We start from the raw sequence: 26,228 nt of genomic DNA on the forward strand, positions 1-26,228 counted from the left end.
GCCATAAGACATGTTTTACTATCTGGTGTTAGCATGTCCTGCCCGTTCCTGCGTCTGTTTTCCCGCAGGTAAAAGGGCTTGAACTCTGTAAATTCTCCACTCGTGTCATTGTGAGTGTGAAAGGTTGTTTGTCTGTACGTGCTCTGCAATTGGCTGGCAACTGCTTGCCTCCTGAAAAATAACTGGGATAGGCTCCAGCATCCTCATGAGCATGACTGAATGAATGATGAACCGCTTTGTAAGGGACCTCCTGTTTTCTTTGGCAGGTTTTCCTTTCTTTTTTTGTTTATTTTAGAATCCTGCTTTATTTCCAATTTTTACAACTTTTGGGAAACTTCACAATTTCCATGGCTTTGCAAAGCAATTTCAGGATTCAAAGGGAACTGGTCAATTCCATTGCGATATTAGCAATAAGGGTGTGCAGGATTTCATTCCCATTCATTTATTCTATCCATGTTTTTGTAATCACTTGATACACAAAGGCAATCATGCGCACACACGTATGTAAGCAGTGTGTGATTCATCTCTTTCTCCTCTGTTCTAGATAACTCCATGAGCTCCTTAGACTGTGAGTATATAGCCTCTTCTCTCATTAACACGATGACACATTGAGCCAAAGTAGTGAGCATGCATGCCTGAGCAGGTGCACAACACTTTCTTGTTTGCGTACACACTCCATGATAGATCATCGTGCAATGAAGAAACATCCCCAGGGCTTATTGTCTTCCGGTCTCTTTGCTTAATGAGGCCCAAAGAGAGAGCGGGAGAGGGTGGTTGCTATGACGCCAGCACATGTGAACGAGCAACTGTGTATGTGTGTTTTAAGTTATTGATGCTGGCTCTCCGTTGTGTCCCTTAGCTCCAGAAATAGATGAGGCAGCAGTAATGCAGCTGGCAGAGATGGGCTTCCCGCTCGAGGCCTGCAGGAAGGCCGTCTACTACACTGGCAACATGGGCCCTGAGATGGCCTTCAACTGGATCATAGCCCACATGGAAGAGCCAGGTAGGGAAATAGTAGATTGCACTCATTCAAACTACACGTTTACGCTCCCAGTGATCCTAGGCATTTAGGTCTTTATCACAGTGTTTCACAACCACTTTTAGCTGTGGCACACTTTTTGCAGTGCATAAATCTCAAGGCACACCACCATCTGAAAATCTCATCTCATTTTCTGAACCGCTTTATCCCCATTAGGGTCGCGGGGGGTGCTGGAGACTATCTCAGCTGACTTTGGGCCAGACGTGGGGGACACCCTGAATCGGTGGCCAGCCAATCGCAAGGCACAAGGAGACAGACAACCATGCACACTCACACTCATACCTAGGGGCAATTTAGAGTGTCCAATTAGCCTACCATGCATGTTTTTGGAATGTGGGAGGAAACCGGAGTTCCCGGAGGAAACCCACGCAGGTCCGGGGGAGAACATGCAAACTCCACACAGATGGACATGACCCGAATTTGAACCCAGGACCCCAGAGTTGTGAGGCCGATGCGCTAACCACCGGGCCACCCATCTTAAAATCTTCTAATTTAAATCTTTGCCACCTACCTATATTTGCAATATAAAGTCATTTTCATCACAGTTTTATCAACAGAAATCAAAGAGACACAAAAAAGTAACCATTTTATTCTTGTATGACTATTTCACCCAAGATTGCTTTTTTGTTCTGGACCTAAATACAGGTTTAGGACTAGCTCTCCACCAGAGTTTGCTACTTATTATTCACACAGCGTAAAAGCTGCGCACCAAAACCTTTTTGGATTTAGTCCAGGCTAATCCGTGCAGGTGTGAATACACTCTAAATGAAGTGATTATCTTAATATACCTCCTGATTTAGTTAGGTTAACTTGGTTCTTTTTTTATGCATTTTACATGAATGAATTCTAATGTTTGAATTAGTAAAAAAAAAGGTAAAATCCAACATTTTTGAAGCATCACTGGTTTACAAAAATGCATAAATACCAGACTTTTTTGGACTGCCAAACAGTGATGCTCGCATTGGACTCATTTGAATTCAAATGAAACAACTCCTGAGGTCACCTATAATATTATTTAAAGTTTTTACACATGTCAGAGTTGCTCTTTTTCTGACAATAAAAAGTGTTGCCACAATTCTGGCAAAGCATTCAAGCAGCAACGATGTCACCTCTTCCACCTCCTCCTCTTCCTCGTCCTCCTTAATGATGCAGGCGTGAGGAAGTAACACGCCGAGACAAGGCACGTTTATTGATGTGGGGCCTTTTAAACTCAAAGGTAATTCAAAGTGAGGGAAGAGTAAAATTTTCGCTAGATCAGGACAGCTTTTGTGTACTGCGGTCGTTTAAAGGGGCATATGTGTCTGTGACAACACCATCAAGAATGTCAGCACTTGGTAGCCGTGATGTTCCAGCGAGGCTTTAACTTGCGTCACTTTTATTACCCTCGGTGCATGGTAAAAGGCCTCAAGAGTACATGGAAATGTGAGCAGCCGTTGCTATTAAGGCTCAAGGAAAACAATGCAGAATGGGCTGTGTTACGGTGAAAAGATGTGATTGTAATTGGTCTAAAATCTTATGGAGTGTTATTTGCAGGTTTAAGAAACTCTAGACATTGAGGAAATTTTCATTGTATCATAGAGTTGACAAAATGATCTCATCAAAAGGACTTCATTAAAGACAATGTATGTCCACCAAGTAGGAAGGTCAGTTGCTGATTATTTATACAAAACTGTGACAGGTTCATTAATAGATATACTTTAATATAAGAAAGACATCGGAGCACATAATCCAGCGTTATCTTGCAAGTGAGAATCAATCCTGACTCGTCCTCGTCACAGATCATTCTAAAGAAAGACATCCTCTCCTGTCCATTTAGTTGCATTAGAATCAAAACAATTAAGGTTATCTTATTCAAAACAATTGCATAAGCGTTAACCCGAATAACACAATTAAGGTAAAAAAACAACTGCGGACCAACAATTGCATATCAGGTAAACCGAGCAGCACTATTTTAAAACAATTGCGAGTATTTTCGGAGGTTTGATTCGATATCGCCATCTGCTCCGGAATCCAAGTCAAAACAATTTAAGAGTCCTTCACAGATCTTCATTGCGAACTTGCGGCTGTGTGAAGGGTCGAGGTTTTAATCCAAGTCAACAGTCCTCGGATCCAGGGCAAAACAATTTAACGTCCTCGGAGCCAGCTGCAGGGGGAAGTATCCTTCGGTAACAATTATACATAAGTTTGTCGCTGCAACCACATATAATGATTAATATTTCAAGCACATTTATAATAGTACCCAAAATAAATCCAACTGCAACATTATATAACAAGTATTCATGGAAATGGAAGTCATATAAATCATTTAACCTTTTCGTTTGATATATATTCGTGTGATAATTAATTTTTACACGCTGGAGGCCTGTTAAGTCGCCATTTAGGTTGTTGTTATCCTTGTGGACACTCATTTGGAAGTCTCACTCTGTGCCATTCATAAACCAATTTTCTTTATTTTTTGTAGACATGCAGCATGAGCCAATATCTATCGATCCCTGGAGTTTTTTTAATTTAATTTTTTATTTTATCATGATATAAGTGTATATTGACAAAGTATATGTAAAGCCCTAATCATAACCTTAGATACGAAGCATGACATAATGTGCTTTGTTGAGCTTTATTTCTTTTTACCTTGTTACTTGTGACCAAGTGATGTATTGCTACTGTTGTCTTTAATATACATACTGTCATTAATGGTCAGAGATATGCTCATTAAGGGAAAAGACCCCCCATTCGAAGCTAAGTGGAAACAAGCAGTTTAACAGCCATTTAAGTCCTCTTGCAAACGTGGCGTTTATTTATTCAGCTCTTTAGTTTACTGGCGGTGTGACAACACTTTGAGTGGCAATCGAAATTGCACAAAAAGAGGAGATAAAGGCATTTAGCTGGGAGATAAGGAGTTTGCCTTTTTCTTTTATGGTAGAGAGATTAATGAAGGCTGTTTACGGCCATCTGTAATTACAGTCGCAGTGTCCTTGCTGAAGGGCCACTTCACTTTCATTTTAGTCTCACAGAAGTGCAGAGACGCCACATAAATGAGTAAATATTTCATTTCTCACGTTTAAGGATGCTTTATTTACAAGTTTGTGAATGTATACTGTACATAATTACTAAAAGTACTTCCCCTATTTATCAACGCTTACTTGTCACACCCTACTATATTGCATTTTTTTGTGACACACATTTATACTTGTCTATCTGCTCTATGCAGGAATTTATCCTCTTTATTCCTTTTTAAAATACAATGTAGCTATAAAGCATACAGCAGTGCATAGATTTAAGAGTCACAATTCATCACATATTTTATGGTCAATCCTTGCTACAGCAAAAATCCACAAATAATTAACCTTCCCCTCAAAGGACGTATAATTGCTTAGATAAGACAAAAGATTATGGCAAAGCATTTAAAACGGAGATAATTATATTGTGCTCTTCACGCATTGAATATGAACATACGTAAGTTAATGGTTGTATCCATTAGTTTAAATTCAACACAAACTTTACATTCTCTCTCATTGTTGTATACTTTTATACAATTAAGTACTCATTCATTAATGGATTTTCCGGGCCACTTGTCCTTGCAAGGATTGCAGGGGTGCTCATGTCCGGTCGATTGGTCGCCGGTCTTTTGGTCGCCGGTCTTTTGGTCGCGGTCTTTTGGTCGCCCTGACCGCGACAACGGGCGACCAAAAGACCGGCGACCAAAAGACCGACGACCAAAAGACTGGCGACAAAACAAGGTAAAACAACACGGTCTACGTATCAATAAAAGCCAGCAATGGCCATGTGCAGTTTCACTGAGCCGACGTGTGAGTGTATAAGAGTTTGTATGTACATGAGTTGTCCCCCTAGGAAGGTACGTCCGTCAGGGCCTTAACAAGTTCTCCAACAAAAAACAATAAAAGTCCGGGAAATTTGGAGCTTTTCTTTAGCCTAATAATTAATAGGGCATTAAGTATGACTAAATGGTAATTCGCAGTTTGTATTTAGGGAATTTGAGCAGCGATTTAAATGGTAATTATCACTTACCTTCCGGGCGACCAAAAGATCGGCGACCAATCGACCGTGTACCGGGGTGCTGGAGTCAATCCCAACAAACTTTGGGCATTAGTCAGTTTCTTTTATTGAAAATGTATATAATTATTAAAAAAAATACATTTTAGATTTTTAATTGTCTCATATTTCTCACTGTCTCCAGACTTTGCAGAGCCCCTTCTGCTGCCATCCATGTTGGATCCGGGCCCTTCTCTCAGTATAGACAACCCCATGGGCGCCACTCCCCTTGACAACTCACCCCCTGAAGAAAGCATCTCCATCCTCACATCAATGGGCTTCCCCAGGACTCACACAATCCAGGCGCTTAAAGCCACGGTCAGTCGCACACACTCTTTCTTCACGAATGGACTCACGTTGCACCCTCTAATGATTTCCAAAGCAAGAAACACATATTTGTGTCCCACTCAGTCTTTCTATTTTTGCCTGATTATTGTCTGAGGACCTCTTGGGGGCGTAAATAAACGTCCAGCTAACCACAACCCTAAAAGCCTAAGCACTATCAAATGGGGATTCATATTTTCATTCTATGTTTAAGAGGAGGCCCTTTTATTGTTTTTTCTCCAAGATCATCTTCATGTTTTTATGGAATGGGTTATTCATTGCATTTGTGCTTCCAACTTGTAAATTTGTCATGGTAGCTTGTCGATTGACATTTTTGTTGGGTTTTTTTGGCATCTGTGTGAGTAATACTTTTTATAAATTATTTTTGAATGAACTGGTAGGCCGTATCCAGTGGTCTTCTGAGTCATTTATGGCTCTTGGGCCTAGTTCCCACCTCTGAGTCAAGTTTAATCTCACTGGCCCTACATAAAACACAAACACTGAATATATCGTGTTTTATGAGCTCTTTTACGTTGAATCCTCTAATGCAAGGCTTTCCAAACCATTCTAAAAAGGGTCACTGTGGGTGCAGGTTTTTGTTGCAACTGATCCAGTTTAACCAATGAGGTTTCTTCTGAAACCAGCAGCACCTGGCGGCAATCAATTGATTAAACTTTTAAGACAACTGATTGGTGAAAATGTATTGTCTCCTTTGGGTTGAAATGAAAACCTGCCCCCACTGTGGCCCTTGAGGACCTGTTTGGACACCCGTGCTTTAATGCATGCATTTCCATTCCGTAGTATTACAGTTATAGTGTAGAGCAGGGGTGTCAAACTCGGGTTGGTTCGCGGGCCGCATTAACGTCAATGCCATTTCATGTGGGCGGGACCATTTTAGATCTAATATCTAGATTTTATATATTTTTTTAATTGGATTAAAAGAACTGTATCAAAAGCCCTAAATAGTCCGTTTTTATAAATCTAAAACTGTTTATTTGAGCTTTTTTTCTTAGTAATGGAAAATGTCTTTTAATCATGTTTTTTTAATTTCAAATGGAAACAAAATATATATTTTAAAGTGGAAACCGGAAAATATTTGTATATTTATTTTTAGATTTTACAAAATGTTTTTTGAACTAAAAACACAAAAGAAAAAATATTGGATTAAAAAATTGCAATGATTGATTTTAAAAAGGGGAAAATCAGGAAATGTAATGTACATCTATCATCATTTGAATTTGATCCTAAAATAGAAACTCATGATTTACTTTCTCGGGCCGCACAAAATGATGCGGCGGGCCAGATTTGGCCCCCGGGCCGGCACTTTGACACCTGTGGTGTAGAGTATAAAAGTATGGCTGTAATGATACATAAATGATTTGATACTACATACATATACATTTTTTTTTTAAATACTTTACTTAATACAGTTTATTATTGGAAGCTTGTGTCATTCAAGAACGATTGTAGTCCACGTCTCTGCGATGCATCAGTCATTAAATGCATTGCCACGACCTCTCCTCAAGAGGAGAGGAGATGGACAAATGCTGCAGTGTATTTTAAATGCCTTTTTGTGCTTTATTCTTAAAGAACAATAACCTGGAGAGAGCTCTCGACTGGATCTTCACCCATCCTGAAGAGGAAGATAGTGACGCCCTCTCCAATATGGCTGACACAGAGCCCAACGATAATGCTTTGTCCAATGCCAACTCGCACAGTGACTCCACATTGTCCCCAGAGAGGGGTACCACCGGCGGACCGCGCGTCAAAGACGGACCGGGACGTGAGTAAATGACTTGTTTTGGTCCGTTTTTCATTTGCATGAAGGCAATGACTTCTAAAGGACATTTGAAAGTCACTTAGTAAAATGATTATTTGAAAGGAAACCCTGGGCTAAATCTAGCTGTTGTGTGCACACTAAACCAACTCGGTAGGCCTTCTTATGGCTTATGTCATGTTATGCTACTTGCCAAATTGTTATGAAGAACTGTATGCTTAACTGTTGTTATTTATGGTACATAATAATCTTAATATCAATGAAACTTTCTATATATAGACTGGTGGAAATATAGAGAAATAAGGTGCAGGTGAAAATAAATGAAAAAAAAAAACTTACGAACAGTTATTGTTGCCGTAGTTTGAGTTGAGTGCTTTGTAAATGAAGACCGTATTGGTGCATATATATGTTCAGCTATACTCAAATATATTCTAATCTTTATTCCCAATGTATGTAAAAATGTCTTCCCTCAGGTTACGAGATCTTCGCCGTCATCAGTCACATGGGAGCATCCACAATGTCTGGACACTATGTTTGTCACATTAAAAAGGAAGGAAGGTGAGTTGATAGACAAAACATTCTTTCCAATGGACTTGTATATGTTGTTATCATTTATATGCAAAACTGACAGAATTGTGCCAAAAATGACCAGTGTCCACTTTCTTGCTGTTCTGTTGTGGTATTTCCATTTTTCCATATTACACATTTTAGCTTACAGGTGAGCAGAGAGCCACATATGGCTCCAGAGCCATAGGTTTCCTACCCATGCTCTACCACCTTGATGCTTCTTTATTGTTAATTGAGAAGTGGATTGCTTCTAAAGCCATTTTAAAATGCTACTATTTCAAATTCTTACTCTGAATCTAGACAAAAAAAACTACTACTCATATCTGAAAGAATCACTGTACTTGATCGTGGGCATGAAATAGTAAAATTTCCACATGACCCTATATAAACACTCCATGATGTTACTGTAAAGTCACGTGTCCCTCTGCCTCCAGGTGGGTGATTTACAACGACCACAAAGTATCTTTATCAGAAAGACCTCCAAAAGACTTGGGCTACATCTACTTTTACCATCGACTGTCAAGCAGTTAAAGTTAGCACTTGCCCCCCCCCCTCCTCCTCCTCCCTTAACAAACGAACCACTGTTACCCACAGCCTCAGTGGTAACCATGGAAACGTCACCTCACACCATCTACCTGCCTTAACTACGAGGTCAGTGAGGAGCAACTCTGCTCACAAAGGGAAAAGCGATGTGCTCTTTTTGTTTTTTTGTTGTTTTGTCCAATGCACGTGTTGTTGTGTAGTGACCACAGAGGGACAACTGCAATGTTTCATGTGCTCTGCCCACAAAGAAGTGCGATGTGCGATGTCATACCTCAGTGGTATATTTCAGATGCCTTCCGGTACCGGCTTAGTATTTTCTGAAAAGGTACATTTTGTGAATGTATTGTGCCAAGTCAAGGTACCGTCAGTGCTTTAATAGGAACACCAATATTCTCTGAGATGTCAAAAACGTACACTTAGTGCAATGGTTTTTATTCCAATAGGAAGCAATTAGTATGTTTTTTCCCCACTCATTATTGGCTAATATTTAGATAGTAGATTAAGCGTACCTTTTTTTGCTCAACTATTGATCTGATTTCATATGCCAGTTTGTCACTTTTAATGAGAAAAACAACTTCTGAACTGGAAGAATTGCCAACATTGAAGTATTTATATTAACTAAAAGCACTTTTCTTTTAAAAACAGTATTTTGCAGCCCAATGCACAAGCACAGACTTCACCAGCTACATGCTTTGAATGTGATTATTTGAAATGCCAACTCCAGTACTGCTGTGAGTACATATGGGAAAGTCTATATAAATGAAATTTCAGCTTTTTGAAATAACAATGTGTATCCTTTATTACTGATAAATTCAACATCTCAGCCTGGCAAAAGAAAAAATGTTTTATTTTACCTGCAACTCTTTATTTTTTAAGTCAATTTCTGCATATAGTCAGGGTTCATATCTGGAGCAATATGCACTACAACTAAACCTACTGTATAGTAATGATCTGAATGTATAAGGAGAGCATCATTTACTCATCTTCCATGCTGCATATCCTTGTAAGGGTTACGGGGGTTGCTGGAGCCTATCCCAGATGACTTTGTGCGAAAGGCAGACTACACCCTAGACTGGTCTCCATTCAGCTGTAAGGCACACAGAGACAGACAACCATTCGCACTCACAATCATACCACCACCAGCGGAAATCAAACCCGTGCCTGCCCGCACCGAAGTTTGGAGACTCAACCACTACACCATCAGGTAGCTTCACAGAACATCTTTTTGTATTTTAGACATGCCTGGAAAGTAGATTTGTAAATCACAAACAATTGACATCTCCAACCACACACACAAAAATGTGTAAAACATGCCACAAGATGGCAGGAACCACAACTTATTGCTTTTCAAATGAAACTCCTCAATTCACTTCAACATAGAGTATTTTTAACACCAAAATCCCCCTGATGGTGCCAAAGCAATCATGTTGTCTGGCCTAAGTGTCTCATCTCATCTCATTTTCTGAATCGCTTTATCCTCATTAGTGCCGCGGGGGTGCTGGAGCCTATCCCAGCTGACTTAGGGCCAGAGGCGGGGGGCACCATGAATCGGTGGCCAGCCGATCGCAGGGCACAAAGAGATGGACAACCATGCACACACACCCATACCCAGGGGCAATTTAGAGTTTCCAATCAGCCTACCATGCATGTCTTTGGAATGTGAGAGGAAACCGGAGTTCCTGGAGAAAACCCACGCAGACCCTGTAAAATAAATATGCCATTTCCCGAATGACACTTGGTAAACGCTACTGTTGGGCAAGATAAAAAACTATGTGGTTAATTCCATTAGAGTGCTTCATGTCTTCACATCCTTCCAGGGGATTTCTGCTGATTTTAGGCTACACTCTTATTAAAGACTTGAGTTTCCTATTTTTCAAGAGGAGGCACTTGACTATCAAAAAACGGGTTTCTCAGGTTTATGATGTGTTTCTCCTAGAAGGCCAATGTAATATTTCAACAGTGCTTTCCTTCAAGAATGCCGTGCCTCTTCGGTGACGGATGACGGAGTAAGTTTAAATGCAGCACAGGGTGTTACAAAATGTTACATTTTGTAGGCAAGGAATTTTGACAATTTTCGTTGGAATGACCTCATATTTTCACAGCTTATGTAGAAACGTTTCAAGTTTTTGTGTTTAACGTTTGGCATTTCTATTTTTTCAGGTTAAGAAATGCCGTTCACTTCAAAAGAAAATGCATTTGCATGTTAGAGGATGCTCGGACTCAGTCACCGAAGACAGTGCAGCGTGCAAGGGAGGCACTAACTACACAACCTGAGTGTTAGTGCGTTACCCTCTGCAGCCACAAACCTCTGGCCGCGTGGGTTCAAATCCTGGTCCGTTCTGTGTGGAGTTTGCCCTGCGATCGGCTGTTCACTGATTCTTGGTGTCCCCTGTTTAGTGACAGCACCTGGTATTCCCAGACAGTCTCCCATCCAAGTACACTAACCAGGCCAAATCCGGTTTAGCTTCCAAGATCAGACGTGATCAGACATTTTCAGGGTAGAATGGAAAAAGTGCAGCTAGCATATGAGATCTGATATTTTGAGTAGCCCCTATAATTTTAGCAAAACCAAACTTTTACCCGTTTAGTGCTCATTTTTCATTGAGTTTGGCCCACAAATACAGGGTGTTCCAAAATTAGAAGAGCAAGTGTGGAAACCCACATTCCAGCCAGCCCTTTTCTTGAAATTGTTTGGTGCCAAGTACTAATTTGTTCTGTAGTTAGTGCCTTCCTTGTACACTGCACTGTCTTCGGTGACTGAGTCCTAGCATCCTCTAACACGCAAAATGCCTTTTCTTTTGAAGTGAACAGCATTTCTTGACCTGAAAAAAATAGAAATGCCAAACGTTTCTACACAATCTGTGAAAATTTGAGGTCATTCTACGAAAATTGTCAAAATGATTGGGCTACAAAAAGGGGTCAAACATTTTGGCACACCCTGTATATCGCAAAGTACCCACACCTCATCTGTGTAATCCTCGAGGCAGTGAGGTAATGATCAAACATCTCTATGCAAGCTTGGCAAGCTTTTCCATCCACCTCGACAAATGGATGGTTCTCACGCGGTCAATGGGCGCTTGGTAAAGACGTCCTCTGGCGTGAGATGAATGTCTTGGGTTTTCATGTAATATTCTAGTCATGTCCAAGTAGCCAACCATGTTTTAGTGAGTGGATGTTCCGTGAGCTTTCCCCTCTGGCTGTTGTTCAACATATGGTTCGGTTTGTCTCCACTGTTAGCATGTGCACTAAATGTTGACATTTTAGTTATTTGGATTTTAAGATTGTACTTTGCTAGGCTTTCTTTTCATGTAACTAAATGCTCAAGTGGTCCTTTCCTTTCTTTTTTAGAAGCGGATTTGTGTCAATTCTTCAAGTTTTGCTCAAGAGATTGTTTTACTGTGACTTTTGCAATGTACGCGTTCATTCAAATATGGGTCAGCTGTACATGAGTTGTCATGCCTGTATACTCAATGGCACTGTTTACTTACGATGTTTGGGTAATTTAATAAACAACACTTTGTTCACCTGTGCTTTTTATTTTCACTTTGTTGAAAAATTCATTTGCAATGTGGGAGAAATTATCTGTGTATCACAGGTTGCACAACTTCAAATGTAGTTTGCAGTGGTAGACCGTCAGGGCCTGCAAGGCCTTCTCTGCTGGCGTAAAAAAATATCTGAATCACCGACTGATGTTAATTATATTTTGTCCATGAATACTTATCAAATAATTCAAAATTGTCTGTCAGCTTCCTTTCATTGCTTTTCACCTGTTTGCGCTGCTTCCAGGTGTGTTTTCATATTTAAGCATTGCAACCAATAACATTTTAGCAATTATTTATGGCCAAGGTCAGAAATCTTTCACAAACTACGATTGGCTAGTGAGAGTGGACTAGTTAGTGCTACCAAACTATCTGTAGCGAGCCGCACGAGCAAATATACGTATTCTAAATAATATTGCAATTGTATGAGGTTATTATTGAATCAATAATAACCTCATACAATTGCAATATTATTTAGGATACGTATATTTGCTCGTGCAGCTCGCTACAGATAGTTTGGTAGCACTAACTAGTTCACTCTACAGCTACAGCTGCGACACATATAAAGAGCATCAATAATATTGATGCTTTTTTGTGTCGCAGCTGTAGCTGCAGTAAAGGTTTTATAACCATAAAATAGTTATTGAAGGTTGGATTGATTCAGACGTAACAATACTGAAGGCGTACATGTAAAATGCACAAAATAATAGACACAAAAATAGTACATTGTTTTCATGATAACCTGTATTAGTCTAATACACGTTATTATGAAAACAATGTATTTTGTGTGTGTATATTTTTAAAAGGCGTGGCCTAGGTCGGAGTTCAAATCAGCCGCCATTCTTCAAAATGGCGGATGAGCCAGGAGCCACTGCGGCCGTGCTGAGCAGCTCAGAAGTGACGATTTACCGAAGAAACACCTGATAAACTTCTTAGAGGACAAGGTATTCGGTACGTTGTCATTTGGGGATTACGAAGCCCCAGTTCTCATTTTAAGAGTGCGTTTTGATGGGAGCATGATTCGTTGGCGTGATGTGGCACCACGTGGATGGAGACATCAAAATGTTTGCAAACAATTTGGCTACATTGTGTTACCTATAGCTCTTTATGTTTAACAAGAAATCATTCCATTGTGTTTCAGTTCCTCAACGACCACAGACTGCTCGGAAACATCGAGAATGTGGCCAAATCGACCTAAAAGGAGCATCTTGTCGACGCTACAACGAGCTGTTTGTCAGCAAAGTGAGTCATTTTCTAAATATTTTCTATTTTCTCTATCCTTGTATTAAGTCAGCGTTTAGTATTCAAGGCTTTGCGCAATTAGCTTTTTAAAAATGTATTATGATAATTTCAAATTTTGAATGAAAACACACTAACTGGTCTGGTATTGATTTTTAATAGCAAGAACCTGTGTGGATAACCCACACACAAGTGCCATCAGTGGAGGTGTAAGGAATAAACAGTACACTTATAGAATACTATACGTATACTTGTACCCTGGGCTTGTTTTCCCTTCACTTTCTTAAAGGAAGACCTCAGGACATGGACCTTTTCAGTTTTAAATGTGGTTTTGACTTTGAGGCATTCAACAATAGTGCAGGGGTCATTTTTGGCTCAAGTTTAAATATGGTGAAATAACCATTTTTCCTCTTTGTATGAAGAGAAAAATGGAAGCAATGATGACATTTTGGAATTTTGATTTTAAATAATGTATTTGAAATGATTGACTGGATAAAAACTCATCCAGGATAAAATATCATGGGAAATGAATGTGGGTCATTTGTGCATCAAAATGCTTGAATAAGCAATTACATAATCACACTGTGGTCTTTTGTAGAGGTTTAAAGTCAGAGATGGTGGAAGAGGTGAAAGCTGTCAAAATCGACAAGACCAAAGAAGTCAAGGCAGACGTTGATGAGGTCGGACTCAAGTGTTTCAGGTTATTTAATTTATTATTTTCATATGTGTTCTAAACCTAATCCTTTTATATCTTGCTTCTCTTCAGGATCCACCCAAGTTTACCAAATCACCGCTAAAGATGACAAGACAAACTTCCCCAAAATAGACAACGCGGTGAGCTGCTGATATACGGGGATCTTTGACACCAACATCCCCTCAGGGCCTACAACTCTGGTCCTTGAGGGCCTCAGTCCAGTATGTTTCCATATCTCCCACCATATCTGAATCAAATGGTCAAGATCCTGATTATTTGATCTAGGTGTGTTGGTGGAGGACATGGAAAATAAACTGGATAGGGGCCCTTGAGGACTGCAGTTTGAGAGCCCTGTTATAAAGACTCGGAGCATTTTTAAGTCTCTCTACCTCTGCAGTGGACAAAAAGAACACCATGCCACTGAGCAAAGTCATCATAGGGGTATGTCTAATATTTCCATTTTTCCCCCTCCTGTGGCTTTAATGTTGCTTGCCTTTTGCAGTGGGATGAAGGCCTGCTGACTATGAACAAGAGAGATGGCACCTGAGTGGGGTTATGGGAAGGGCCTTTCTGTAGACAGGTATGCTTTTGATCTTGATAGAAAAAACCTAATTTAGTGGTTCTTTTTTTGACTTAACTAATCCTCCTTGACCTTTTTTTCCAGAATTCCACCCAAGGGGAAGAAGATTTCGCATCAATTTACCGATGGACAATTGTACTGCTCCATTTTTATTTGCTGGACAGCCTATGTGAATCTCAAAAGTTGTGGAAAAATAAAGGATCTTGAAATGTATTCATCTTATTCTTCATTTAACAAGCAAAACAATGTATTCAAGTATAATCTCACAAGTCAAAAGTTTTTATTAACAGGAAAACATTGTAGCACACCAATTAACAAAAAAAAGCCAAACTTGATTACATATTGCAAAAGAATACAAGGAAAAATGACAAACATTTTTAACACTTAGTCAATTTTTCATTAAATATTTTATTCTTAGAAAATAAAAACAAATTAAAAGGAAAAAAAGACCATTAGGTCGTGGTCTTTTTTTCTCCAAGTGTTTCAAAAAAAATCAATCGCTACTCAAATCTCCTTTTAAGCCAACATTAATTTAAAATAAAAATCCTTAGGGGTCCAGTCTCTCACTTTCCACCATGAGCCAGAGAACACCTATAAGGGGGAAGTGAATTGCAACTTAAGCCAACATTAAATGAATGTTATGATTAAAACAAGTTTCTAATATAATTACCTAAAGGGTCTGGTGCCTCACTTTGCCAGCCTTTGGATGAATACTGTGCAGAATTTAGAGTCCCAACTTGGGAGGAAGATCCCTTAGAGTTGCTCCAGATTCTGGACACGGGTCTGATGCGTGCAAAAAAAGCAAAAGTTATCATATATAAAGATGAGATTTTTCCCCCAACTTGTTTTACCTTGATCTCGCCCAGTCTCCTCTCCTGTAAACTCAAGGGTGTGAGTGTTTTGGGCACACAGGAATAGCTGCATCTCGATGCTAAACAGGGAAAACTTGCAAAAAAAGGAAAAGTTATCATATATAGAGACTGGAGATTCAATGGATAGGTGTTTTTTGTTGAAACTAGTTTTACCTTGATCTGGCCCAGTTTTTGCTCCTGTAACCTCAAGGTTGTGAGTGTTCTGGCCACAAGGAAAACTTGATTTAACAAGCTATTTGGGAGTTGCCAAACAATTATTACAGGCAAGAGAAATCTTACAAACGTTCATGATAAAGAATGAAAATAAGTTAGTGAGTACTTGGTGCTATTTTCCCTTTTCAAGGCTATTAATCATAGTGTGATGTTAACAGTTAGGAAAAAGTTGGCTTAACAATTTTTGCATAAATGATTTTTTGGTGAAAACAGAACAATTACACATTGAAAACGGAGCGTTTAGCACTCACAGTGAAAAACGATCATTACATACAACACACCAGAAACGAAGTGCCTCTGGATATCATTTTTGAGTAAACATTTACCCAGCAAACTGTCCGTTGATGTCTCGGCTTTGTTTGATTCAATTAAAAGTCTTTCTACACGACTCAATAATGGAAAAAGGGCAACATACCTTTTAAATCAAATGCGGAGCGTCGTCCAGACGCTAACGCTAAGCTAGCTAGCCATATGCGGCATACAGCCAGTGGGAAAAAGGACCTCTAACTTAAATTGATGACAGTGTGTTCAACCTGGCACTAAACTAACAGATTTGTTGGCGTTTTTGGCTCAATTGATTCCTAAAAAAATCTCCCGGTAGCGCGATAAAAATGCACTTAGGCCAGTAAATTGCTCTACACCTTACCTCGTGTGTGCTCACCGTCCGTAAGCAAACAAAAGGCGAGTTACTGCGCATGTGCAAAATTTAAGCAATAGGCATAACCACGCCTACGAGGGGGTTTGTCCTCCCAACTCAATGTCTATGTTTTGAAGATGACGTAGGATAGTTAGTATTATACCCAAATATTGAGTAACATTTTTACATCGTTTTTACATCAACTCACCTTTATTCCAGGCCATCGGACTCCATTAAAAATGTAACATTTGAAACGCAAAGAATGCTTCTTGAATTGTATTTAAAATTCAGTGGTTTTCATTTAGGATTTTTCAGGAGAGAACTTTGCTAATCTTTTTTCCATCCTCTGTCAGGCATGTTCAATTTTTTATTTATTTAGGAAAGACACGTACACATGGAACTTGTATATTTAACTTTTTTTTTATTTCTGAAAAGATTGCTTTAATATTTTCCATTTTAAAGGTTCTAATGCGTTCATTGTGATTATACAGGAGAGTAATATGCCATATACTTTAGTGTCAAACTAAATGAATTGATGTATGTATATAAAGTATGTTATTTCAATTCCAGCCCAACAAAATATCATTTGTTTCCTACATGTAAGATACATGGCTAAACAAAATCTTCTTTTCACACTTGAGTGAAAAAAAATAAAACTATACAGATAACACTTTGAAACCCCAACCATTAACAATTTGGACAAAAACTTGTAAAGAGTTAGCATTAAGACCACTTCAAATCATGGAAGTTGACTAGGCACATATAAAGAGTTGTTGTTTGGATAGTCTCAAGGCAAGATCATCATAATTCTTCACATGGAAAAATAGGACAGATATTTTACTTTATTTTTGGCATCAAAATTTAATTGTATTCGTTTCATTTTTGTCATTGAGATTGAATACTGCTTTACTTAATTATACATTTTTATTCCTGTATCCTTAAAATATTTTATATATATATATATACATATATATATATATATATATATATATACATACATATACATACATATACATACATATACATATACATACATATACATACATATACATACATATACATACATATACATACATATACATACATATACATACATATACATACATATACATACATATACATACATATACATACATATACATACATATACATACATATACATACATATACATACATATACATACATATACATACATATACATATATATACATACATATACATATATATACATATATATACATATATATACATATATATACATATATATACATATATATACATATATATACATATATATACATATATATACATATATATACATATATATACATATATACATATATATATATTATATATATTTTAATGATACAGATTTTTTTTTTGAATTTTATTTCACAATTTATCTTTGTCTATATATACTATATTTAAATTTAAATTGGGTTGTCACAGTCTCTGTCTACATTATAGCACTTAATAAAATGCCATGATTCCATGTGATTAATTAGGTTCGATGTAAACGGCTTCAGCTCATATATTGGCCAAACATTCAGAATTCATTTTCACAATGAAAACACATGTGACATAATGTATCGCTCTAATGGTTGGGGTTATTAGAAAATGTTATCGGTAGTTTTGCATAAATCACAATCCAAAAATTCTTAGCAATATAGCTGCAATGCACTAATCAGCTCCATAGTTAGTTTTTGTTTCATGAATGTCTTCCTTCGGTAGTTGCTCATTCTAACCATAGCATTTTACAGTGTATATAGATGTATGTATATGCGCTTTTACTGCTATGAGATTTAATTCATATGCTGATAAATTACTGTGAATAAAAGAAAACAGGCTCACGTTCATGCATACCAACTTAATGTCCATGTCTGGCATGCGATTAAGCTCGTCTTGTTCCTCAGGAGCATGCGCTATGATAATTTACCTGAGAGGCGTCAACAAGTTGCTTTCTAACCGACACTCAATGCAATACATGATGCCATTCAACATTTCTTTTAAAAAAATAACGTCTTCATTTCAAGCCAAAACAGCAAAGGCCCACAAATCTTGATCAGAAAACTAGATTGGATTTTTTTTTTTACATTTGAAAAACGGACATCATCGTTTCATTTTTGAGCCGCCTCTCGATTCATCTTTCTAAACAACTGTCATACGTTTGTTAGAATTAAAAGAAAGGTGCGGGGGGAGGCTCCTATTGGCCATTTTGCGGGTAACTGGCAATGTCAGTATGTAGGACACAGTGGGTGGGGGGAGGCCGCTAAAACGCACAGATGTGCTGGACAGCTGGGAAACAGAAGCACAAAAGACTCATCCAAAGCCACACGGACATTTTTATGTGGCTGCATTTAAAGAAGAAAATTGAAATAACAAGGACAGTGGGGAGAAAAGTCAATGAGAAAATGTTGGGAGGCCATAAAACATTCTGGTGGGTTTCACCTGACCCCTTGCTTTATGGCCACACAAATGGGCGACAAACTGTGTATATTCTGACTTTGTATGATTGTAAAATGCTGACTGGAACATTTTGAAATGAGCAAATTAGAGAATCAAGTATTGAGCACGATGGCTTTAGTCCAAGGGTGTCAGACTCAGGTTGGTTCGCGGGCCGCTTTAACGTCAACTTGATTTCACGTGGGCCGGACCATTTTAGATATAATATTTAGATTTTTTTTTTTTTACAAATGGATTAAAAGAACTGGATTAAAAGCCCTGAATATTCAGTTTTTTATAGATCTAAAACAAGGTTTATTTTAGTATTTTTTAATATATTTTTGGATTTTACAAAAGGATTTTTGAACTAAAAACACAGAAAAAAAGGATTAAAAAATTACAATTATTGATTTAAAAGGGGGGAAAATCAGGAAATGTAATATACATCTATAGTCTCCATTTTAATTTGATCCTAAAACAGAAAGTCGACACTCATAATTTACTTTCCCGGGCCACACAAAATGATGCGGCGGGCCAGATTTGGCCCCCGGGCCGCCACTTAGTCGTCCCATTTTATCACTACTTTTATCATTTCATTGATCAACATTGCAAAGAGATCAGTCTAATTTCCTAACAGGTGCTCTTTTTCTCAAAAGGCATTTCATATGTTGTCAAAGAGGAAATAAACAGTGTAATCCAATTATTATTTTTACACGGCATGCTACAGTATATACGTAAACTTTAATGGATTGCATTACGTGTAGCTTCAGGTTGATGTTTTCCTCATGCCTTGCTCTAGTTTCCTTCTAAAAGTCTCGTCGTTATTTAAACGCGGCTTTGTAATTGAAAATGAATGTCTCACACTGGGCTCTGGCTTGACTTGATAGCATTCATCGCCCGTTTTTTTAAGGTCCACAGAACATAAAACGTGACCTTTGCATAGGATCGGATCGGCCCCCACCAGCGCAATCTTCATACTGGCAGAGCCACAGCCACGCCTGTTAAAAAGTCAGTTGCTGAGCTAAACGTAAAATCACGCAGGTGAGCTATCATTTACTCAGTTTCACTGAAAAGTGACGGCTATTGACTTTACCCTGTGACTTTCAGACAATAGCCCCACAGAAGACACATTTTAGATCAATTATATAACTTTGAGTATGTTTTTGAGACAAAACTCTTCACCAAATGACTTTTCTTTATAGGTAACAAACTCCCTTATCCTTTTATGAGTATGGCATCTTAAACCTTAAACAGAGCTGCACTACTTTTGGTGCAAATGTTAGCTTTGATGGTTTCTGCTTCAAAAATGTGATGTTCTTGCAAAACCATTATAGTTAAAATGATGCCTGGTCACACAGGCAATGTTTGAAGGTTTAAAAGCTTACACATTGCGGAAAGCAAAATTTCTTTTCCTTACATTTGTTGTCCACCAGCAAAAGTACAGTTATTGGAACCCTCCAAGTCAGGGGTGGCCAAGTCCGGTTCTCGAGAGCCCTTATCCAGTCTGTTTTCCATATGTCCCTCCTCTAGCACCCCTGAATTAAATGATCAACTCATCAGCAAGCTGTCCAGAAGCTTCATACCAATCCCGATTATTTGATTCAGGTGTGTTGGTGGAGGGAGACATGCAAAACAGACTGGATAGGGGCTCTCGAGGACCGGACTTGGCCACCCCTGCTCCAAGTGAACAAAACAAGGACCCAACTGGGACTGAGTGGAAAAAAAATAAAATAAAATGACATGAAATAAATGGCTCAGAAATATTTCCAGTTCAGAAGACAACTTTGGACCAACCAAAACAAGTGAAACCAGGTTAGTCATGTAGTATAACAGGGTGCAATGCCTTCTTGTTTTTGCGTTGCCATAAAAATAGTATCACCAAATTTTGTTGGCATGCATTCGAGTAAGGCTTACACAACCTGGCCTACACGTTCCAGTTAGGATTGACGAGGTTAGCGGTTTGTTTCAAGGGCAATAAGGAAACTTCTGAAGTCATGCGGGAACATCATCCAAGCCAGGAAGAGTCACGTGAATTTCAGGTAATTCGCTGCATTTGTTTTCACTCGACAGCTGTATCAGCTCATGAATATTTTGGAGTAATTGAGTTGGGAAAGCGCTGTTTTCCCAAAACATCTTCGGTTGTGTGCAAACAGCAAACTGTACATGACGTTCCCTTGGTGAGATTTTGCGGTTCAGCTCTGTTCCAATGAGAGAGCCGGTTTTTAATTGATGTATTCTCTAAGGCATGGCTTGTACAATCTTCGCTCGTCCTTGTGCTCTTCGGGGTACTCGCAAATTGCAGTGCAAATCCGTCAGAAAGCAGTCGCTTGAAAGAACCTGTCCTCAGAACTGCTCCAAGGTAGCCGAGTGGAGGACGTGCATTAATAAAAACAGGTTGCGTAACATCCAGTGCATTCTCACGTGTCCACTACGAGATCCTGGCAAGAAGAAGGATGGGGAAATGCAGTCGGCACTGGCTTCCAATTCCTCAAATGTCTAAGTTAAAGGCTTTCATGAGAAGATCCAGGTCGCCAATGTTTGCAGCCTGGAAGAGTTCGGGCTGGTCCATCATGGACAAAGCTATCCTGAGAGCGGCCCAGATGTTTCCAGACATGACCTGGTGGGACTGCTGCCGACTCCGGCTTTTCCGCTGAAGGCTGAGGGCTGTTAAAAAGTTCCTTGCCGCCTCCCTGGGGAAACAAACGCAATCTCTAATGTTGAAGTAATTGGCCATCAACTGTCGTCAATGGTGAAGAAAAACGATCCGTCACTGCCAGGCCATCCCAGTTGAAACTGAAAAAGTTTTTTGGACCACTTTGCCTTCACCAATAGAGATGGATTCTCACTGTTTTCATATATTTATTGAAAAGATGGTATTTCAACGACATTTTCCGTCTCGACTTGAGTCATTATTCAGTTTAGTTCTTAACCCAGGATTGGGATTTTAATACATTTAATACCGTTTTGGCCAGAAATGTGGGGGTTTACTTTCCCTTTAAGGTCAATCATAGAATCAAACGGGAAAAACGGACCAATTCCACCTGATGACGTTGTTGCCGTTCATATTGTTTTTGCTGCTCAGTAATTTTTAATAATTTGTTTCCAATAACATTCCTGCGACACAATCTTCAACTTTAGAACACTATGTCATATCCCATCATGAATGTCTGACTGCTTGTCTTCTTTATTATAGCTTTTGATTGTTTTTTTTGTAACAGTGAAAAAAAAAATCATAATGAATACATATTGCTGGCATTTCTTCTTGTTTTTGTTATTGAACTGGACCTCCAGCTGTTGAGCCTCTGATTTAATAAGAACAAGGCAGACCTGAGCAATAGTTACGTGTGGTCACATTTCATTAGTTTTATAGGAATTGTCTGGCAGTGACGAAGACTCGCACATCGCTCCAAGGATTCAACTTTGTCTCCCTCCAACTTGTTTCTTAATTCCAACCCCAAAGCAATTGCACTCCCTCACCTGTGTGCTCCGAGGTTAATGCAGCTAATTCCCAGGTTGTAGCGGGACCTGATAAATCCCGGCTGTAGCTCCAAAGCTCGCGTGTACGCCTCCACCGCCTCCTCACTCCGGTCACCGTTTGCCAGAGTGGCCCCTAGTCGGTTCCACAGCAAATAATCCTGAAAGAAATGGAAACGATTTACGTTCGTGGATCAGAATGATCCGCTTTACACCCAAAAAAATGCACTCGATTTTTGCTGTGAAAAACGCTAAAGTGCCAGCGTCAGCTACCTGCTAAACTAACAAGGGTAATTTAAGGAGTTACATCACTCAGGGTGTCCTTGTGCTTGTTGGCCACCTGCAGGTACACACACACATGCTCGTAGAGGTCATGGTCTACGACAGTACGGGGGGCTTTTATCTAAGGTTGAGCCTTGCAGCGGGGATATAATTATCTGCCTTTGTGTTCAGAGATAGTTTTGCGGCAGGGAGGGGCCGAAAATTACCAAGTCAGATTTGCGAAGGTGGATTTAGCAGTGAGTAATTTTCATCTCGACCTGGGACATAGCGGGGGAGGACAGATGCTGATTTGCATGAAGGGGATGCAGAGACACCCAAAACTTTTGGGTGCCTTGATGCATATCGATGTTTTCGTGTTGTTTTGCGTGGCTGAGCACAGGGCTCAAGTTAAGTTCACTCAAAATCGTTACAGCAGATTATTAAGGCCAGGAATTTCAACTCAAAAGAGCCCCAACATTTTTGTGACTGGCATATTCTATGACTTTTATTTGCTATTAATCGTCAATTCTATATTCTATAGTCATGTGTGTGAAGCAGAGGGGAGTTTGGATTTTTTTCTTGATCAAAGGGGGCTGTCGGGCATAACTGGGCGTGCACTTAACAGAAAAAAATGCAAATTATATCACACATTCAGCCACCCACTATTTTCCACACAGCTTATCCTGTTCAGAGCCATGAAAGAACCCAGCAGTACCCTCATTATTTTCTAGTACACCTAAATGATCTATTTTAGTAGCTGACCATAATCTATATTGGATTAAAAGGTTAGAGCATGCTTATGTACGCTATAATCACGATTTTATATCACGGTCAATGACAACCTTGTAAGATGACTTTGACTTTTAACGCGATTACCTGTTTTCTTTTAAACAGTGAGATTAAACAATGACATGTTTGACAACACAATGTATTTTCATCAAGTAATTGTATTGGCGATCCGTATTGCTTTACTTGAAAGGACGACGTGCCACCAACCGTATGGTTATGATGTTTTCATCAGATGATTGGTGATAGATTATTATTTCATCATGTAAACTAAGATGGATATCAGGTGACCATTTAAAATATTCAGTAAATTATAAATTGAGCTATTTCTGCGCTTGGGTTCACACATAATCCCTTCTGTGCAATAACTTCGGGGTGTGCAATAACAATGTGCAATATCCTAGATTGTGCAATATTTTAGAATTTACCTTGCCAGGATGTGACTTTTCATATTACTTATTTATGTTTTTTTACTGGGAAAAACGCACTTTCTGGAGTAGCACCACCAATTTCATTATACGCAGCTGTGTATGATGATAATAAAGGCTTTTGATTTGATTTGATAGAAGATATCTCAACCTTTGTGTAAAAATTCAGTTTGACATTGCGCTGTGTATAGTTAGAAGATAAAAAGAACATGACTAGTAAAGTGCGCATCTGTGTTAATACTTTAGTTGAGTTTGAAGGTCTTTTGAATAAAATAATATCTGCCTCTGTGTTACCACGTGACCGGACGTTTGGTCGCCCGGACCCAAACGTCCGTGCGACCAAACGTCCGAGTACCAAACAATACGGTCTACGCATCAATCGAAGCCAACAATGGCCCTGAGCAGTTTCACTGAGCGGACGTGTATAAGAGTGTGTATGTACATGAGATGTCCCCTTAGGAAGGGACGTCAGTCAGGGTCTTAACAAGTTCTCCAACAAAAAACAATAAAAGTCTGGGATATTTGGAGCTTTTCTTTAGCCTAATAATTAATAGGGCATTAAGTATGACAAAATAATAATTCGCAGTTTGTATTTAGGGAATTTGAGCAACAATTTTAAATGGTAATTATCAATAACCTTCCGGGCGACCAAACGTCCGAGTACCGTGTTACCAAGAGTCTCTATTGGAATGTTTCATTCCAAAGTGGAAGTATTTATGAACAGGAATAGTCTATTTTTTTGCACGCTTCAACAGCGCCAAGCTTGATGATGTCACCTTAGAACTACTGCTTGTAAAATTAAAAATGAATACAAAACAGCTAATTTACTCAACTACAAATGTAGGTAGTCTGTATATGTTGATTATTATTATAATAATGACCTTTTTGCAGTTTCATATGCAATGTTTCTGTCTTTCCTTGACTATGTAAAACAGCCATACCTCAGGCCGCACCGACAAGGCCGTATTGAAAGCCTCCACCGCTTTGTTGAACTCTCCGCTGAGGTTGTAAAGCACCCCAAGACCCGTCAGCAAGTCCGGGTCGACGCTGTCCGAATTGTGCTGGACTGCTTCCAGGAAAAGTTCCTTGACCTCAGGTAACATGGTGCTGTGGAAAATTTCAGAGGACGATTAGTGTTGCCAAATGAGAGAGGAAAACAATTGATTCCAAATATTCAGCTGAAAGTCATTTTTCCCCATGTGGTCAGGCATTACAAGTGCACGGAAGATGGGAGAGAAAGATAGAGTGGATAATTGCAAAGAGCTGTTAACCAGCAGGCTTATTTGAGACGGATGGGGAAAAAAGTAGAAAGAATAGAATTGGGAAGATCCTTCATGGATTAGCGGGAACATCACAGTAATTGGGATGTACCTGTATCTCTTCTCTTTGACTAGACGATTAATGATTTGATAGAGGGTTTCTTTTCCTCGAACAAAGAATAAAGCCTTTTGTATCTGATGTTCAAAGAGGAAAATCTCTATTTTAAAGGTTTAAGATAGGAGCCTTTCCTCCTCAAGCAAGAATTGCGAATGGTTGGGGGAGAAGGACCTGGCTGTCAAGATAGCGAAAGAATGCCAGCACCAGCCTTGGTTCTCCGAGCTTGAGCCTTGACACACTCACTGAATGTCAGAGCAAAATTAAAGATCATGTTCAACACGATAAAAATATGCCGTGACAATATACCCCATTGTTCAAGAGTTTTGGGATGACGTATTTTGGCAGGTTCTCAGTTGTGATTTAACAATCCTATTTTCACAATATGTGGGCACTTAATGGTCTATTTAATGTATGAAATATTTAATTTAAAAAAAGTTCAATTATTCTCAAGTATGCAGTCAAATTACTGCATTGCTGACATTTATGATGATTTAAAAAAATCCTGTTCAGATGCTTGGACATGCAAAATGATAGATTTATTATTTTTTTAAATGGTGGAACAGTTTTGTTGTGCTACAGCAGAGTTTGAAATACTAATATTTTTTTATTTTTTTTATTTAAAATGAAATTAGAAAGAAAAAGGTAGAGGAGATACAGAAAAACAGAAAATGGGGAATAGGAATACTATAAAGCAATTCAAGAGAAGCATAAGTGAATATACAGTAGTATGTTTCCCTCTAATTGTATTTGTTTTTTTTATTGAAGATGAAATTGGAAAGAAAAAGGTCGAGGAGAGGCAGAAAAACAGAAATGGGGAATAGGAATATTATAAAGCAATTCAAGAGAATCATAAATGAATATACAGTATATGCTACATGGCTATCAATAGCATTACTACATAGTCAGCAAACATTTGGTTCATTACCTCTCATGCCTTCCCATGTTTGGTGCACAGGACAACCTGCGCTGGGAATTTGGGGATCCCACAAGCTGATTTTTGCCCTTAAGCAGCTGTTTGTACTTCGGATTGTGTCTAAGCCAGCGAAGGAGAGCCTCGCACGCCTCATAACGCATGCCCGTGTTGGTCAGGCTCACCGCCACGGCCATTAGAGCCGGCAGATTGTTGGGGTGGAGCTCCAAGCACCTGAATGAAGAGAGCGAGAGAGTGAGGTTGCATGCTGGATTATATTCTGTATTTCTTGTCCTTGGATTAGCGTGCATAGAAAGTGTTGTTGTTGTTGTTGTCACACAGATCAAGCAGAGGTCTTTTGGATGAACATCTTGGATTAGTTTCAAGACGAAAAGGGGCCAAAAGCAAGGTTTATCTTGATAAACTCATGGGCCAAACTCTTAATCTCTGGTAATCCCCAAATAAATTATTTCAC

General features: G+C 39.0%; 2 protein-coding genes and 2 long non-coding RNA genes across 13 annotated transcripts in view; 2 read left to right on the forward strand and 2 right to left on the reverse strand.

The window, feature by feature from the left end:
• usp13 (ubiquitin specific peptidase 13) overlaps nucleotides 1-8,313 on the forward strand; it is a 28,224-nt gene extending 19,911 nt beyond the window's left edge. For all 4 annotated transcript variants that reach the window (XM_077607929.1, XM_077607930.1, XM_077607931.1 and 1 more), the window contains 6 exons: nucleotides 545-568; nucleotides 860-1,003; nucleotides 5,235-5,407; nucleotides 7,004-7,196; nucleotides 7,664-7,748; nucleotides 8,192-8,313. In XM_077607929.1, coding sequence (XP_077464055.1) covers nucleotides 545-568; nucleotides 860-1,003; nucleotides 5,235-5,407; nucleotides 7,004-7,196; nucleotides 7,664-7,748; nucleotides 8,192-8,288 — 716 coding nt within the window. In that variant the 3' untranslated portion in view covers nucleotides 8,289-8,313. The remainder of the gene's footprint in view (nucleotides 1-544; nucleotides 569-859; nucleotides 1,004-5,234; nucleotides 5,408-7,003; nucleotides 7,197-7,663; nucleotides 7,749-8,191) is intronic.
• Nucleotides 8,314-12,654: 4,341 nt separating this feature from the next.
• LOC144079092 (uncharacterized) lies at nucleotides 12,655-14,565 on the forward strand. 3 transcript variants are annotated; one of them, XR_013301414.1, is made up of 7 exons: nucleotides 12,655-12,790; nucleotides 12,981-13,081; nucleotides 13,677-13,778; nucleotides 13,845-13,993; nucleotides 14,058-14,213; nucleotides 14,275-14,352; nucleotides 14,437-14,565. It is a non-coding gene; the product is annotated as an uncharacterized LOC144079092 (long non-coding RNA). The 3 variants fall into 3 exon arrangements; XR_013301413.1 differs by having other exon boundaries at nucleotides 13,845-14,213; XR_013301415.1 differs by having other exon boundaries at nucleotides 13,677-13,758; nucleotides 13,845-14,213.
• A 252-nt stretch (nucleotides 14,566-14,817) lies between these two features.
• On the reverse strand, nucleotides 14,818-16,122 carry LOC144079202 (uncharacterized). 3 transcript variants are annotated; one of them, XR_013301453.1, is made up of 5 exons: nucleotides 16,084-16,122; nucleotides 15,378-15,426; nucleotides 15,204-15,297; nucleotides 15,023-15,135; nucleotides 14,818-14,943 (listed from the first exon to the last, which is right to left on the reverse strand). It is a non-coding gene; the product is annotated as an uncharacterized LOC144079202 (long non-coding RNA). The 3 variants fall into 3 exon arrangements; XR_013301454.1 differs by having other exon boundaries at nucleotides 15,378-15,456; nucleotides 16,084-16,117; XR_013301455.1 differs by lacking the exon at nucleotides 16,084-16,122 and adding an exon at nucleotides 15,853-16,072 and having other exon boundaries at nucleotides 15,378-15,456.
• A 4,006-nt stretch (nucleotides 16,123-20,128) lies between these two features.
• Nucleotides 20,129-26,228, reverse strand: part of pex5la (peroxisomal biogenesis factor 5-like a) — a 56,535-nt gene continuing 50,435 nt past the window's right edge. For 2 of the 3 annotated variants that reach the window (XM_077607762.1, XM_077607761.1), the window contains 4 exons: nucleotides 25,769-25,987; nucleotides 24,408-24,573; nucleotides 21,995-22,152; nucleotides 20,130-21,207 (listed from right to left, as the gene is read on the reverse strand). In XM_077607762.1, coding sequence (XP_077463888.1) covers nucleotides 21,006-21,207; nucleotides 21,995-22,152; nucleotides 24,408-24,573; nucleotides 25,769-25,987 — 745 coding nt within the window. In that variant the 3' untranslated portion in view covers nucleotides 20,130-21,005. Of the gene's footprint in view, nucleotides 21,208-21,994; nucleotides 22,153-24,407; nucleotides 24,574-25,768; nucleotides 25,988-26,228 lie in introns of all 3 variants that reach the window. The other variant, XM_077607763.1, reaches the window with a different exon arrangement.

This window comes from Stigmatopora argus, chromosome 8 (assembly GCF_051989625.1).
Source record: "Stigmatopora argus isolate UIUO_Sarg chromosome 8, RoL_Sarg_1.0, whole genome shotgun sequence".
Taxonomy (NCBI): domain Eukaryota; kingdom Metazoa; phylum Chordata; class Actinopteri; order Syngnathiformes; family Syngnathidae; genus Stigmatopora; species Stigmatopora argus.